We start from the raw sequence: 15,334 nt of genomic DNA, 5'->3' as shown, positions 1-15,334 counted from the left end.
GCCTTGATTTCTAGTGTGACAATAAACGGGAGCCTAACTCTACATGAAAAAAAATACACAATCGGCCTCATAACTTATTTCAAATGAACCTAACGATGCATACACGTCCCAAACCGTGACTAGCGAACCGAACGGTTCGGATTTTTTACCTGAACCGTTCCATCCCTATTGTCTAATGTGAGGACATTCTACCTTTTTGTCATTGTCATTGGACACATTTTTAGATGACTGTAGGTCAGGCCAAAAAAGAACATTTTAAGACATTGTTTGCTCTGATAAGTACACTCATTATTTTTAATGATAATTTAATCAACTTTGTAATGAATAGATTAATTGATAATTATTGATTTTACTGCTGTGTGTTTGCATTTCATTTGTGACCTTATTAAAGATGGAATGAAACAGTCAAGATGCAATAAATGGAGAGATCCACATCTGAAAAAATTGTTATCTCATAATCTCATGGTTGTGTCTCTGCCAATGTCTCTTTTGTATGTGATCTGCCAATTAGGTTGAAGGTCACCGGGAGTTGCAAGCTGAACAGCCAATAGCAAAATAGCCCTCTGTCACAAGGAGAAAGTTAACTGGGACGGAGTTGTCTGTAGCTTTCCGACCTTGTTTTAAAAGCGGCATGGGAGGGACGAGCGGAGAGGAAGGAAAAGGACAACACATTGCCTCTGAGTAGAATTGGTTATGACAGTCTTGACATACAGAGGCTGAAAGGAGAAGAGCCACATCTAATCGTAAAGATGAGGGAGTGACAGACGGTGAGAAGGAGAAGAAAACCAATCGGAAAACCCTATCTCCTTCCTCGCTGCCATCCCTCCCTCCCTCTCTTTCTCTTACTCTCTCTTTCTTCTTTTCCATGCTCTCATTGCTTTCGTGGAAGAGAGGAGACAGACAAGGACAAAGCCTTGAACTCAGAAGCTGGTAAACACTTTTACTTTTTTCTTTTCCAGCTTTTCAATACCTAGTCTATGCCATCAATTATATGCCAGAAGCAGCCTGTGGGTAGTCTTAGACAAACACTCAATTCACACTGTATGTGGGCCCCGCAGGAGTCATTATATGTCTGTAATGTCCCTGGTGTCGGTTGTTGTACATGACTTATTAATGCCCATCCTCATCCATCTTTAATGTGGAGAGACCAGGTGCAATCTAATGGTTGCAGAGGGATTACAGTGAGTGACCACTTGTGTCAGTAACACGGGAGGAGATGATGCTTGAACACGTTGCTTGGTACTGCTAGACGTAGATGTTTGGAACATTTGCTGATGCTCAAAAGGCAGAGTTGATGAGGCAAACGGGTGAGTCATGCTTTTCCTCTAGTACCTCCCATATTGACGGCTATCCTGGCATGAGTGTAGAGGCAGCTTTATTGTTTCTCTGTTTGAGGCATTATCCTTCATCAAACAAAGGTGAAGTCTTCACCGGGCCACGGCATGTTTGAACTCTGAGTGAGCTCTCGATTATATTGTACCGGTTCACATAACTGTGTCCATTTGCATGGCATTTGCATATGATATACTCCCTACAGTTAGACGGGTGTGTGGTGCGCGCTGGCTTCATTATCATTAAGCAAGTTTTAGAGCAGCTTATGCTGATCCAGGGGTTCATAAAGTTCACGCCTAGCTTACTCTGTCAACATAAGGCCTATTGGCTCTCCAAGCTGAGAGAGTTGTACCCCCAGCTCCAATTAAGCAATGTAATTTTAATTTTGGCTCCTCGCCCAAACTGGTTTGACTGCTATAGCTGGTCGTGCTGCAGCATGCCGTGTGGGTGACTGCTTGGCCAAGGCAGTCATTGTGTCCTCTAAGGCAGTGGTTCTCAACCTTTAACGTGTCAAGGACCCCTGAATTGACACACATTATGTAACAGACCCCCATTTGATAAGATTTCGCTTCAGGGACCTCCATCTGAAAAAAAATTTGGTAGATTTAATCAAGACCAAAATTCTATAGTTGTCAACTAGGGCTGGGTGATATGATCAGAAATCACAATATTTTTGACCAAATACCTTGATATCGATATTGTCTGGTTGACCATTTGTGCTTTTACAAAATATTTTCACAATAGGATTTCTGATAAATAATCATCTGTAATGTGGCTATAATGAGTAAGTGGGTAAAGGCAAATAATAGAGCAGCTAGACACATTCAGAAAATGACATCACTTTACTGTAACGCAGCCTTTAAACTCAGGAAAAGACAACACTTACGCCATATTACGATATCCAAAATCTAAGATGATATCTACTCATTAGCCTGTTTTAAAAAGTTGATCCCCAGAAAAAACTTTTGGGGAACACTGTTGCTTGTGTTTATGCAGACAGATGACTGTATTTATAGATGTTCTTTTTGGGTGTTTCGTGGTGTTCCTTGGTGTTCCCACTTTTATGATGTAATTAGTTTATTTATTTTTTTGCACATGAAGTAACCGTGTCGTATAGAACATTCACAATTGGTGCGTAATCTGCTGGTACTTGGAACAAATCTTAAAATAGAGAAACAATCCCAGGATTGAATACGTGTTTGTTGTTAGCTTCTGAATTGTTTTGACATGACGCATGCAAGTACTGTAGGCTTCTCAGGTGATCTTTATGATGAATTTGTATGATAAATGATTGCGTAATATATCTGCAAAACTCCAATTTCCTCATGTTTTGTGCCTCCCTGATCCGTCTCTCTAAGTCTCTCGATCCCAGTCTCTCTAAGATGAACAAACTATAGTGATGTTGTCATGTGGAGACATATCCTAAAGCTCCTCCAGAGACAGTTAAGATATCAACTAGTATATAGTGACAGATTTTACTGGGATAGGGGGACATTTACTCATTTACTGCTGTGAGCTCTGAATTCCAGTAATAGTCATTTGGATAAAATGCATTCTCTGAGCCCAGCCCATGGTGTTAATGTTAATTGTCAATGAATCAAACCCAAAATGTGTCATCAGAGATCACAAATTCAGGTCGTGAGGTTCAGAGGCAGTTTATGGGACACAGTTGGCTATATTTCTAGATTATAATTTAAGATTATAACTAGCACAATGTAAATTCTGTTTTAGTGTAAAGTTCTCCTTGAAGTCATGGGACGAGCTTATGTCGGATAAAGTGTTCCTTTCACACGAATGAATCAATGTGAAATTAGGCCCCAAGCTGCTTTATTGAGTTTCGCGGGAATACATAGAACTTTTATATCGTAATGAAAAACTTGTCCCCGCTGCAGTGCTGCTCTGTGTCGTCAACTCATTTGGCTTTGCAGATTTATTTCAGTCTGTTTCTATACCCCAGGGCCAAGGAATGCCTCCTAAATTCAATAGGACATTCACCATGTCCATGTGGCAACATCACACAGACAAATACACACAGGGTTTCCTGTTTGCAGATGATTATAACAATTTGGCTTGTGACAGAAACGAGGAACATAAAAAAATGGATATGTTAGGCGGCCTATATAAATACATATTTCTGAGTTGTCCTGGTATGTTGTTACAAGGCCCAACACAACTGTAACATTTGGGGTTAAAGTTGGGTGTGCTCGGATGACGCATGTTTTCCAGTGCCAAGTGGAACGGCCTGGCAGCACGCCTCACTGGATTGGGTTTTGTGTCCCCATCCATTTTTAGCATAATCTAAGTAAAGTCAATTGTATTTGTATAACCCAATTTCAAAATCACAAATTCGCCTCAGGGGGTTTTACAATCTGTACAGGATATGACATCCAATGTCCTTTACAGTACAACCCTCTCATAGGATGAGGAAAAACTCCCCCCAGAAAAACTTTTTTAACAGGGGAAAAAAATAGAAGAAACGTCAAGAAGAACAACAGAGGAGGGATCCCTCTTCCAGGACTGACGGACGTGCAATAGATGTTGTGTGTACAGAGTCACAACATAATGAAAATACAACATAATAGGGCTGTGTATTGGCAAGAATCTGGCGATACGATATGTATCATGATACAGGGGTAACGATTCAATATATTGCGATACTCTTAGCAAGGTTACATATTGCGATTTTTTTCAAAGATTTATTTTTACAAAAATCTTAGTATGAAGAACACACCAGAAATACACTATTTTATAATAGGCGAAAACAATACATTTATGCTGCATGCAAAAAACTGTATGGTTTTTGTCCAAAACTGCATGTGATTATCATAAAGTGGGTATGTCTTTAAAGGGGAGACTCGTGGGTACCCAGGGAACCATTTTTCATTCACATATCTTGAGGTAAAAGGTCAAGGGACCCCTTTGAAAATAGCCATGCTAGTTTTTCCTCACCAAAATTTAGGGTAACTTTGGAGCGTTATTTAGCCTCTTTCTCGACAAGATAGTATGACACGGTTGGTACCAATGGATTCCTTAGGTTTTTTTAGTTTCATATGATGTAACTTCACTCTAGCTTTAAAACTGAGCCTGCTACTACCTCAGAAAGATCAAATAGCGAGTCGAGGTTAATTAAAAATTGATACAGCGTTTTGGAGAATCTAGACAGTATCACACAACATAGAATTGCGATACGCATGCGTATCGATATTTTCTTACACCCCCTACAACATAGACAAAAAAATTGATACCTGTAATGTGAACATATATGAGGAGATGGATCCAGGAGGATGTCAAGCAGCTTCCAGGCGTCGCCAAACAAATAGAGCCTGAGCAACACGACCTCCTCTCTACCATGTAACCTAGAGAGAGAGAGGACAAGATTTTTGTTTTAAGTTCACAGTTGCTTTGGTAATGTGAACTATGTTTCCCATGCCAATACGCCCAGTAGCAGAGTGCTAAATGCTGACGTGGACGGTGTTCAGGTCTGCCAACTCCAAAACATTTTGGAAGAAATCTTTGTGATATGATTCAATTATCCCTTGCTAACAAATTGGCATCCGATATGGAAAAACGTGCTTATAGAAGGGTGTCGTGCCTTGTAGGGTATAATAAAAAAAGTCCCCCTGTAAAGAGAAGTGGAGTGAGAGGCAAAGACGAGACTGGCAGCTACTGAAGAGATTTTTCATGCAATATACGGGAGTGCTAGAAGTCGTCTGGCTGATAAATGTCTCTTCCTAGATGTCGGGGGGTTGTGATTCCCCCCAGCAAACTGACATTGGCTCTCCCATTACTCTTCCTGAATAGCAGGGAATAGGGGAATAATTGCGCGATAAGGGCTCCATTATTTCTTTGACCCTCAGAACAATATTTCACTTTTGTGGAATCCGTTCACGTTTTAGCATGCATAGGCAATCTCAGCTCCACATCCCAAGGTGTTGCTTTGGGGATCAGTGGAGAAAACCGCTGTGCTGTTTTTGCTTTATTTCTTTTAATATTTCTGTATTGCTTTATTGCACTAGCCTCAGTGGAAGTTTTAACTGCAAAAGTTTGAGGATGGGTGTGTGCTAATTCCAAGGGTGGCTGATGTAATTTGGGATGTTCATTAGCCATGCATAGTTTAACTAAAGATGATTTACCACAGCAGTATTCCCTTAAGAGTCATTTTGAACTGATCATTATCTATTATCTCCCCATAAATGTGCTTCAGTTCTGCAGGGTAACTGGTGAACACCCATCCATAACAAAGAAATGATTTTCTTTCCCCTAAAAATCTCACTTTCACATCTATTAGGAAACCACTGCTGTGTCCGTTCCTTTTGTTTTATTCTCCACCACCAGCCCCTCTCCTCTTTCCTCTGTCTCTCAGCGATCCGAGTCACCCTATACAGTAAATACCAGCTGGTTCCCAGGCTTAGGTGTTGTGGAAACAGAGGTCTCAGGTGACTTGACAGAAGAGCTCAGTCCAACAGTTGGAATCCAGCAGGGACGTAGCACGAGATCTTTGTTTTGCTGCATTAGGGCAGGGGTACGGGCACACTTGATAAACACGCTCAGCTGTGTGTTGTCAGCTGTATACCTCCCTTTGGGACTCTTATGTTGAGTGTGTTTGTGTCTTTTTTGTCAGTGTATGACTAATCTGTGTTTGTTCCCAGCAGCATGACGTTAGCAAAGGGCCTCTGCCTTCTCCTCCTGTTCCATGCGTGTCTGCCCAGATCTCGGTGGATTTTGGCTGCTTAGCACGGCTTTACATCACTTAATTTCAAGCCTTGCTTAACACGTTTCAATCAATGAGCTTCTATACACCAGGCTATGGGGGATTAGTTAATAGGAGTAAGAGAACATTATGTAGGATATATCCAATGATACCCCACCTTGTACAGTGTCTACATGCTAATAACAAGTGTGGGTGTGGCGCAGAATAGGGATCAGGGTGCTCCTTTTGTTATGCTTGCAGGACCAGATACCAGCTGGCAGTCTAGTTTAACAACTACAGAAAAAAAAAGATCTTTAATTTGACAAATTAAGTATGCATGGGGGTCAGCAAGGTGGCACAATTGTAATTGATAGCGAGATCAGTGGGTGTTATTGGGATAAGAGCCCCTTTGTCAGTAATCTGCCTAATGAAAAGAGCATTTCCCCACTAGAATACATAAAGAATCACATTCATTATTATTTAAAATGCTATTATGCACATGCACCCTCCCCTACATACAAATGATTTCTGTCTTTCTCTATCTCGCTGCTCTTAGTGATGGACACCAAGGCAGTGTTCGTGGCCCTGTACAGCGTGTGCGAAGAGAATGCCATCTTCTTCTCAGGAGGAGCCAAGGGGCCGCAGGGTGACGCGGCACGGCGGCTGGTGGACACCATGAAGCTGATCCAGGAGCACGCTCGTGGTCTGGAACCGGTTATCTCCGGCTTCGCTGCAGTTTACCACCATTTTGACTTTGACCCGCACATTCCCGCCAATGGCTATCGCTCACTGGTCAAGGTAAAGCTGTGGGAAGTGTGGATCTGTGTTCTCCTTTCAACCCAGTGCAGCTTTGAGAGTAATAAGCCCCCATGCCGCAATACATTCTTATCAATATTCTCTCCACACTGTGAGAAACTGCTCACCAGACCCTCTTTACCTTGATATCGCTTTGTTTCAAGGTCAGTCCATTTGTTTTACACATTGATTTTATGTTGAAAATCAGGTTGGATAAATTCCTCCAGCTGCAGAATATCTACCCCTACTGTACCCACTGTACTTTATCTTCTACAGTTATTGATGAAACATCATGACCTTCAGTGGCTGCAACCCACCACAACTGAATGAGTCTAGCAGAGCAGCAAATGAATGCTGCTCTGTGTTCTTGCCTCTCGATTTCCACATTTATAATCCTTCTCATTCCCACCGTGCTACTCTTACTAATCTGTAAGACCCTGGTGAAGCAGCAAGCTTTTCACATGCTCGCATTCAGGCATGCTATCATACATCGTTTTTTTTCCCTTCAAGCTTACTACCCTAATCTTAATTACAATTTAAGCAGACCCAGAGGCTCCCATGCAGGCTCTTTAATGACTGCACAATTAAAGAACTGTGATTTGCTTTGTTATAAGGCAAAATGCTATGCATCCATTTTTTTAGAACCTAAAGTTCATCATTCATTATCTCGAGAATACATATCATTACATGTATCATTTTGTAAAAATGATGTCCTTTTATCGCTCGTTGACTCCAGGGAAGTGAAAGAAGAGTTTGGTTGTAGCGTTAGTATATCCAGCATCCAGCAGCAAAAGCGAACTGCAGGCAATGAGCCATGGCCCATCAGCAGAAGCCCCGCCCCCGCTATTGCACAGAGCGCTACGCTTGTTTATTCAAAGTTTATTGATATTGAATGTGTCGTGTGTTGAAATTACACCAACTTCAACACTGTACGTCCTTGGCTCCCCAGCAATACACCCGCCAACAGTGAAGTCGATCGGATGAACTGTTCTCAAGATATGCGAAGGACACACATACTCACATACAGACAGACTTTATAGTCCGATGATATCATTTACATCATTTGCTTGTAATTCCACTGACCTTGCTATGCCGATTTGAATTTGTTTTACGGAGAAGGTGGCTTAGCATGGTAGATGACACATTTTGGAATAAGACTCACAATTTTTCCCCAAATGTTATTGACACGTTCTTCACCCTTCTCTAGGTAGTGCGCTGCTGCCTTCTCCACATCATCCAGAAGGGGCGCTACATCACCGCCAACCGCCGCAGCATCTTCTTTCGAGTAGCGCACAATGCGGGGGAGATGGAGGCCTACTGCAATGCTCTGTGCCAGCTGCGCGCCCTGCTCTACCTGGCTCAGCGCATGCTACACGACAACAGCCATGGCAACCTTTTCTTCCAGGATGAAAGTGGCCTCAGCGAGAGCTTTGTCCGCGAATACTCGTCCATGCACAAGGGGTGCTTCTATGGCCGTTGCCTTGGCTTTCAGGTGAGATGAAGTGCAGGGGTAGGTGGTGGGATGAATGAAGAACTGGGAGGTTTACAAGTAGCAGTGCCTCATGCCTGATGGTCCAGAACTGGGTTTTTAGGTGAAGCTGAAGTAACAACAATAATAAAACATCTCACAGTGCAGAGTGAAGGTAATGGAAAGCAACCTCACACAAATTCATCATTCTGTAGCTCCTGATAAATTATTTATATTTGTTATAATATTAGGGCTTGTCATGTTCAGAATAAAACTTCCCACACAAAACCCCCATAGCCTTTCAATCAAAATGATATTCCGTTACGAAAAAGAAGTGATCTGTTGATGTTGGATGCAGGGTTATTATAGTAAACTAAAACGAAAATGAAAATAAGCTGTGAAAAATATTTTTAGTAAACTGAAACTAAATAAAAACTAGATCCTTTAAGAAAAACTACAACTAAACTAAAACTATATTTCCTGGTTAAAAACTAATAAAAATGAACTTAAATTCATTTCAGTTTTAGTTTTTTAGCTATAATATATCGCTACCGAAAAAGTAGTCAGCATGAATCTCCGTCAACTCTCATGACATTGAACCACAGAAACTGTCAACGGACTTGACATTCCAGGAGTTGGCGCTATGCTGCAATTGCTTCACATCGGACACTAAAGTAGCGCCAAGACTAAATATTAAACAAACAACAAAAATAAAATAAAATATAAAAATAATCATTACAATAGCAATAGGTTTCCCTGCACCTCGTGCCAGGGACACCATTGGGCCCCTGGCACTTTTGTGCTCAGGCCCTAATAAAAACTGAGAATTCAAAACTATTATAACCTTGGTTGGAAGACAAAAAAACTGTGCCAGGGGCTAGTTTGTCACCACACTAAAGGAATTGACCCTTAAAGAGGTGTAATACGTAAAAGGCAGGAAAGGAATTCAGAGCTACAAATGACTCCTGTTGCAGGTAAAGTGAAGTGAGTAAAAGATTTGAATGGACAAAGAGAAGGCTCCTCTTTACAGCCATAGTCTGTGGTCTTAGTTGAGCTTTAACGAGAGAGGCTGAACCCTCAGCGGGCAGAGGTCAAAATCAAACTAAAGGGAATAAATGATGAAACCTCCCTAGTGCTGTCTTTATCAATATATAATGTCTAAAACTCATTTGATATTCTGATATCCCATCATCTATGTTTCTCTGGTCGAATGACAGCAATTTGAATTGTAGTCTATGTGTTGTTTTTAAATGGCATAGAATTGAAAGCCGGCCTCTGTTTTTGTCCATCCCTCCAGTTCAGTCCAGCCATCCGGCCCTGTCTCCAGACTCTCGCTATTGGCCTTGTGGCCTTTGGAGAAAACTACAAACGCCACCAGTCAGGAATAGGTCAGTATCATCTCGTCTGCAGCTGTACCCTCTCATCATCCAGTCACTTAATTCTCATTCATAGATCGTACTCATCCACACGCCTCTTCCCCACATTGCTCCTTGGCCCCTGACTGTGTACCTTTTGATGTTGTATGCTTGGATTGTAGATGCTCTTTCATCCCTCGGAATCTCGAGGGCTAGCTGGCGTGCTTCTTCTATATTTCAGAGTGTTTTGAACATGCACACAGTTATGTACAGAGGCAGAGATAGAAGACCATGCACCATTATATACACATTTTCACTGTGCACACACACATCAATATTTAACATTCGAAAAAAGGAATCATTCGACTCTCATGGTTTCTTGTGCTCTGTGCTGCGCCACAGTGGAGGCAGGCGGTATTGCACCATATGGTGAGTGTACTGGAACCCTCTCTCCCCTTCATCATAGTCCTCTGTAGTGAACACTGGCTATATGACTATATGAAGAAGTTGCTTCTAAGCTGCATTAGCTATCCTGTGTCTGTATTTTAGTTTAGTTGAAGTCTGAGTGTTTCAGTTCCCTTTCTTTACTGCCCCTCCTTGATTTCTTGCAAAGCATTAAAAGCAAAGTAGACCTGAAACATCCGTGTAGTAATAAGATTATATTGCTGTGAGTAAAAGCCAATTCACTCTGTCGAGTTTGACGACTGTTCTCAATTGGGGCGTTATCTCAAAGGTTTGAGTGTTTTAGCACTTTATATCCTTCTGGACCATCTGCCTTTCCTCCCATCCTTTCACCTTCCTTCTTTTGCATTCTCAGGGAGTTTATGTTTTCGAAATTAGGGATGCACCGATCTGATTTTTTCAGTCCCGATATTAATACCTGGGCTTTGGGTATCGGCCGATACCGAGTACTGATCCGATACCAATGTTTAATTAATAAGCTGTATGCCTCACTGTGTTGAAGTGACTGGGATCATTATTTTATGTGTAAGGCAACATCAGGCTTGACTTAAACATTACTTTCTTAACTTTGTAAAACAATGGCTGTTTTCGCAATTTGAGTGTTACGACCGCGTTAGACTCTGGCCCTCAGCAGTCGGAATCACTTCACCATCTGTGTATCAAATACTCGCTGCCTTGATAACCCAGCTGCACACGAACCACAAAGAGATGTGCCATCACTTTTTCGTTGATGGTCCCTCCACTATACGCATTCCTCTTTTCTTTTCAGGTCGGGTAGAATCGAATGTTAATTGACAATTGATCCAGTTTGTTTGTTTGCTTCTGTGGCTGCAGAAAGCTGTTTGAAAGCCAATTTGTTTCACATTTGGCAACGGGGTGTCAAAATAGGCAGTGGACGGGATCACAGAGCCAAAACAAAAACAGACGTCCCAGACCAGAATAGAAAATTTCAAAGAACATACTGGCTGTATTATCTTTGTCAGAGAAGCAATCAATTTATCAATCAATTTAGCATGTTTCCTTAATCTCTGATGACATATCACGGTCATTTGATGATTTATTACAGTAAATATACTACATATTGGTCCTTTAAACATTGCTTTCTTCAACTTTGTAAAACAGAAACAAAAACTCAATAACAAATAAATACCTAGATATTTTTTATTGAATCGTTATTTATTATTAAAATAATAAATCATACATCAGCAACTTGGTAAAAATATTCAATTCCAGTTTATAATGTATGTAGAATATACATATAGAATTGAATTGAATGGATCAGCCTCCTTTGTCACTGATACCCGATCCAACTATTTGAGTCAGTATCGGCCCGATATCCGATATCGGTATTGGTGCATCCCTATTTCTAATGTTATTATTTTATGATACATCCAGTCACTTTCCGCACTTTTAATGTTCCCTCATTCCTGCTGTCCTTCTTGCTGTCTTTGTGAAATCGCTGTTTTCATCCCTATTATTCTGACCTTTTTATATTTTGTCTGCCATTTTCACTCCTCCCTCAACCATACACACAACACGCTTTTCTTTCCCTTTACTTTTAACTCTAATCCCATTTCGTGTCTTACATTATCCCGTCTCTGGTGTCTCCTACCCATCATTATACCTTTATCATTGTGCCGCCCTTCCTCCCTTTACCCCAGGTGTAGCGGCCAGCTCTTTCTTCACCTCAGGGAAGTACGCCATCGACCCAGAGTTGAGAGGGGCAGAATTTGAACGCATCACCCAGAACCTGGACGTCCATTTCTGGAAGACCTTCTGGAACATCACTGAGACCGAAGTCCTGTCGGTGAGCAGACTGTCGATGCTTCTTTTCACAGACAAACACACCCCTAAGACATCTGTAATCCAGCCGTGTTGTCACCACTCACCCACGCACACAGAAAAGAGAGCTGCCCTGTTTTTAATTTTAAAACTGTATCAGGAATATTTGACTTTCCTCTGGTAGAAGTACCTTTCTATCATTATGCATTTTGGCCTATAGGCCGTAAGTAATAATAGAGTGGAATTCAATTTATTCAATGGGGTTCATGATTAATTCATCCGGTTTCTCTCTCTCTCTCTCTTGTGACCTGACTTGCTCTGTAACTTGCACTTTTCTCTTTTTCTCTCTGCCTCTCTGTCTCAACTCAATTGTCCATCTCTTTCTCTCCTTTTTCTCCATCATCGCTCTTCCCCCAGGGCCTCGCCAGTATGACATCCACTCAAGTTAAGGTGAACCGGGCTCTCTCTGTGCCCCCCGTGCCCTTTGACCTTCCCCTGATGGCCAACCACAGAGCATCTGTAACTATAGCTCCTCCATCAGCACACATCGGCATCGCTCCAGTTCAGATGAGGCTCATCTCCTATGACTTACGTGAAGGACAGGTATCTAAATCATTATTCTGTTCACACTGTGGTGGCACTGTGAAAAATGCAATAAAGAAAGCTTCATAATGTCAAATTTTATGCAAAACTAGACAAGCTCTTGTATATGCTGTGCACTTGTCTCACAGTACTTCCTTGTAGCCTGTCTAAGTATTAAGTATTTGTTGTGTGACCTAGTTTATGACAGTTTTCCTCCACTGGCTCTTTTTAAACTACCTTGCATATACCAGCCATACAAATTCTTAAAATATTCTAACAATATGTAATAGCATATCTGGTATTTCTCTGAGCTGGAGTAGACGACCACTCCGACTCATCCTCATGGACTTAATCCCCTTCATTATCTCTCTCTCTCTCTCTCTCTCTCTGTCATAGGTATCACTCTCACTTTTTTCTACTCCCTCCCTAATTCTCTCGGGAGACTCCCTCTCTCCATCCGAGCTTGCACTCCTTCTTTCTTTGCAGCCTGGCACTTAACCAGACATGGCTATCAACAGACATTTTCAGCCATTGATCACGCTCCAACAAAACAACAGTGTCTTTTTTAATGTCGCAAAATACAAGCCTGCATCAGCGGAAACCCTCCCTCTCAGCCACAAACCCTCCCCTCCCTCCTTGTTTCTGTTAATGAATGGGAATTAGTGTGCATTCATGTAGGCGCAGGAGAGGCTGCTGCAGAACAGCTAGTTAATCCCTCTCCCAAAGGAGCCCTGTTGCTAACACTAGCAATAAAATACATTAGCAATGAAAACAAGGCTTTGTTTGCAGTGTACACACAGTCTGTGGACAGTTATCAGAGTGAAGCAAACATCACCATCTGTCATCATGTGATGTTCATGATTATTTATATGTGATGTTTTTTTCTCTCATTTTGTTCATTCATTCCTCTTCCTCCGCCTCTCTGTCTCGCTCTCTCCAGGACAGCGAGACTCTGCTATCCCTTGCCCGCTCTGAGGGGGGCGCCATCTCTCTGTCGCTGGGGATGAAGGTCAAGCGCCTCCCCTCGTCTCCCTGCCTTCTGATCCACTTCCATGGAGGGGGATTTGTGGCCCAGACCTCCAAGTCCCATGAGGTGAGATGGTACTCTACAACTAGAGTTCTCCTACCAGAAAAGCAACGCGATCTAGTTTTATTTTGTAAGAAAAACTGAATCCAAAAGACTTTTCACATAATTATATGATGTGGTATTTTGACTCATGTCTGTATGTGACATAGATTGTATATAAGAAGTGGACGTAGTCACTGTGACGTCACCCGTTGGTTTGTGGATTATGGTTTTGGAGCCTTGAGTTTGGCGTTTTGGCTGTCGCCATCTTGCCTTTTTGCAACCAGAAGTGACATGAGAGGGTGGAGCTAAGTACACCCGAACACTGAAAAAGAAATTTTCAGTTGACCAAAATGTTATAATTAACTTTCATGAAATGAAAACACACTGAAAGAGTTAAAGTTGTAAGACGAAAACACGGACAACTCCCAGTCCGGACAGTCATTCACAAGGTATCCACGCCCTAAAGCGTCCCCTGCTTTATGGTCTATTTGACTCTAAATGGGGTCATAATTTACTAAATGAACATCATGCTGTATTGAAGAAGACTTGAAACCAGCACTTGAGATCATAAACTCATGTTTATAATGTTTACTGAGGTAATAAATCAAGTGAGAAGTAGGTTCATTTTCTCATAGACTTCTATACAATCAGACTTCTTTTTGCAGCCAGAGGAGTTGCCCCCTGCTGGTTATTAGAAAGAATGCAAGTTTAAGGCACTTCAGCATTGGCTTCACTTTTCAGACCCGGAGGTTGACCACTGTTAAAAAGGCCCTTTAAAGGCTTGGTATGTGACAGTATTTGACCAATTTATGATATATCTAATGGAAGTGGTCTAATATGTGATGTGGCACGTACATATCCAAACGCTGACAACGCTACACCTCCCCCATTGGGGCCTCATTACAGAAACTTCCAAAGTCTGAAATCCTATCTTATCTCAGTTTAGGATGACATTTAGGATTTTTGGTATTACAGAAACATGTTTCTTAACTGCATTCAGGGAAAGAATCTTCTCTTAACTTAGGATAGGGATTAAGTTATTATAGAACCGTCCTAATTTAGGGATTTCCCAAATTAGGAATCCTAAATTAGGATGGTTTACATTTATTTAATTAAAAGGTGGGGTTTCCTCTCCTCCACCAGACTTCCGACTTCTTGTAGCTAAAATAACAAGTGAGAGCCGTTGATATTATGGCTTGTCCATCTCGTGTAGTTTACTGGTACATTCTAATCAAAGACGCAGGCATGACAGGACAAGTGCTGATTGAAGACTCAAATTTACAGTTATCTTAACTTAAGAAATCCTAACTATAAGATACGAGGTCTGAGACAGGATAGGACACAGCCATGAGTTTAGGAATTGCTTCTGTAATAGGAAGATAGTATTTTTTCCTTTCTTTGGAGACTTAAGATAGGCCAAGCAGTTAGGATGTTTTTCTGTAATGAGGCCCCTAGACAGTATTGCCACAGTGCTCATCCAGTTCACCTTCTCATCCCTTCAATGCTTCAACATCTGGCTGTGTTTTCTCAGACTAATTGTAATTGAACCCCAGCTAATTTAAGTGTTGAGGAGCTGGGCACCAGTTGACAGCAGAGGAGTTAGCAGTCTGAATCTCTTCCTTTGTCAATAGTGTGACATGTAATGAGCCGTTACGCTAATTATTTAGTAATTAATCCCTGAAAACTTGTATAATATGAATAGAGACACCATGCCCACCCTCCATGCCTTCTTCACTGGTACAGTAAGGTGCAAACAAAGCTGGGTCTTCTCTTTCATGTAAATCATTGCTTCCTGTCAT

At 41.5% G+C, this 15,334-nt stretch overlaps 1 protein-coding gene across 6 annotated transcripts in view; it reads left to right on the top strand.

The window, feature by feature from the left end:
- Positions 1 to 15,334, top strand: part of lipeb (lipase, hormone-sensitive b) — a 36,249-nt gene that overhangs the window by 7,331 nt on the left and 13,584 nt on the right. For 2 of the 6 annotated variants that reach the window (XM_074653145.1, XM_074653146.1), the window contains 8 exons: positions 512 to 767; positions 890 to 930; positions 6,579 to 6,820; positions 8,025 to 8,309; positions 9,583 to 9,673; positions 11,764 to 11,909; positions 12,302 to 12,487; positions 13,407 to 13,559. In XM_074653145.1, the coding sequence (XP_074509246.1) occupies positions 6,581 to 6,820; positions 8,025 to 8,309; positions 9,583 to 9,673; positions 11,764 to 11,909; positions 12,302 to 12,487; positions 13,407 to 13,559 (1,101 nt within the window). In that variant the 5' untranslated portion in view covers positions 512 to 767; positions 890 to 930; positions 6,579 to 6,580. The remainder of the gene's footprint in view (positions 1 to 511; positions 768 to 889; positions 931 to 6,578; positions 6,821 to 8,024; positions 8,310 to 9,582; positions 9,674 to 11,763; positions 11,910 to 12,301; positions 12,488 to 13,406; positions 13,560 to 15,334) is intronic. The other 4 variants (XM_074653143.1, XM_074653147.1, XM_074653144.1 and 1 more) reach the window with 2 other exon arrangements.

This window comes from Sebastes fasciatus, chromosome 12 (genome assembly GCF_043250625.1).
Source record: "Sebastes fasciatus isolate fSebFas1 chromosome 12, fSebFas1.pri, whole genome shotgun sequence".
Taxonomy (NCBI): domain Eukaryota; kingdom Metazoa; phylum Chordata; class Actinopteri; order Perciformes; family Sebastidae; genus Sebastes; species Sebastes fasciatus.
The sequence above is the reverse complement of the archived record's forward strand: the minus strand, read 5'-3'. Positions and strand labels throughout refer to the sequence as shown.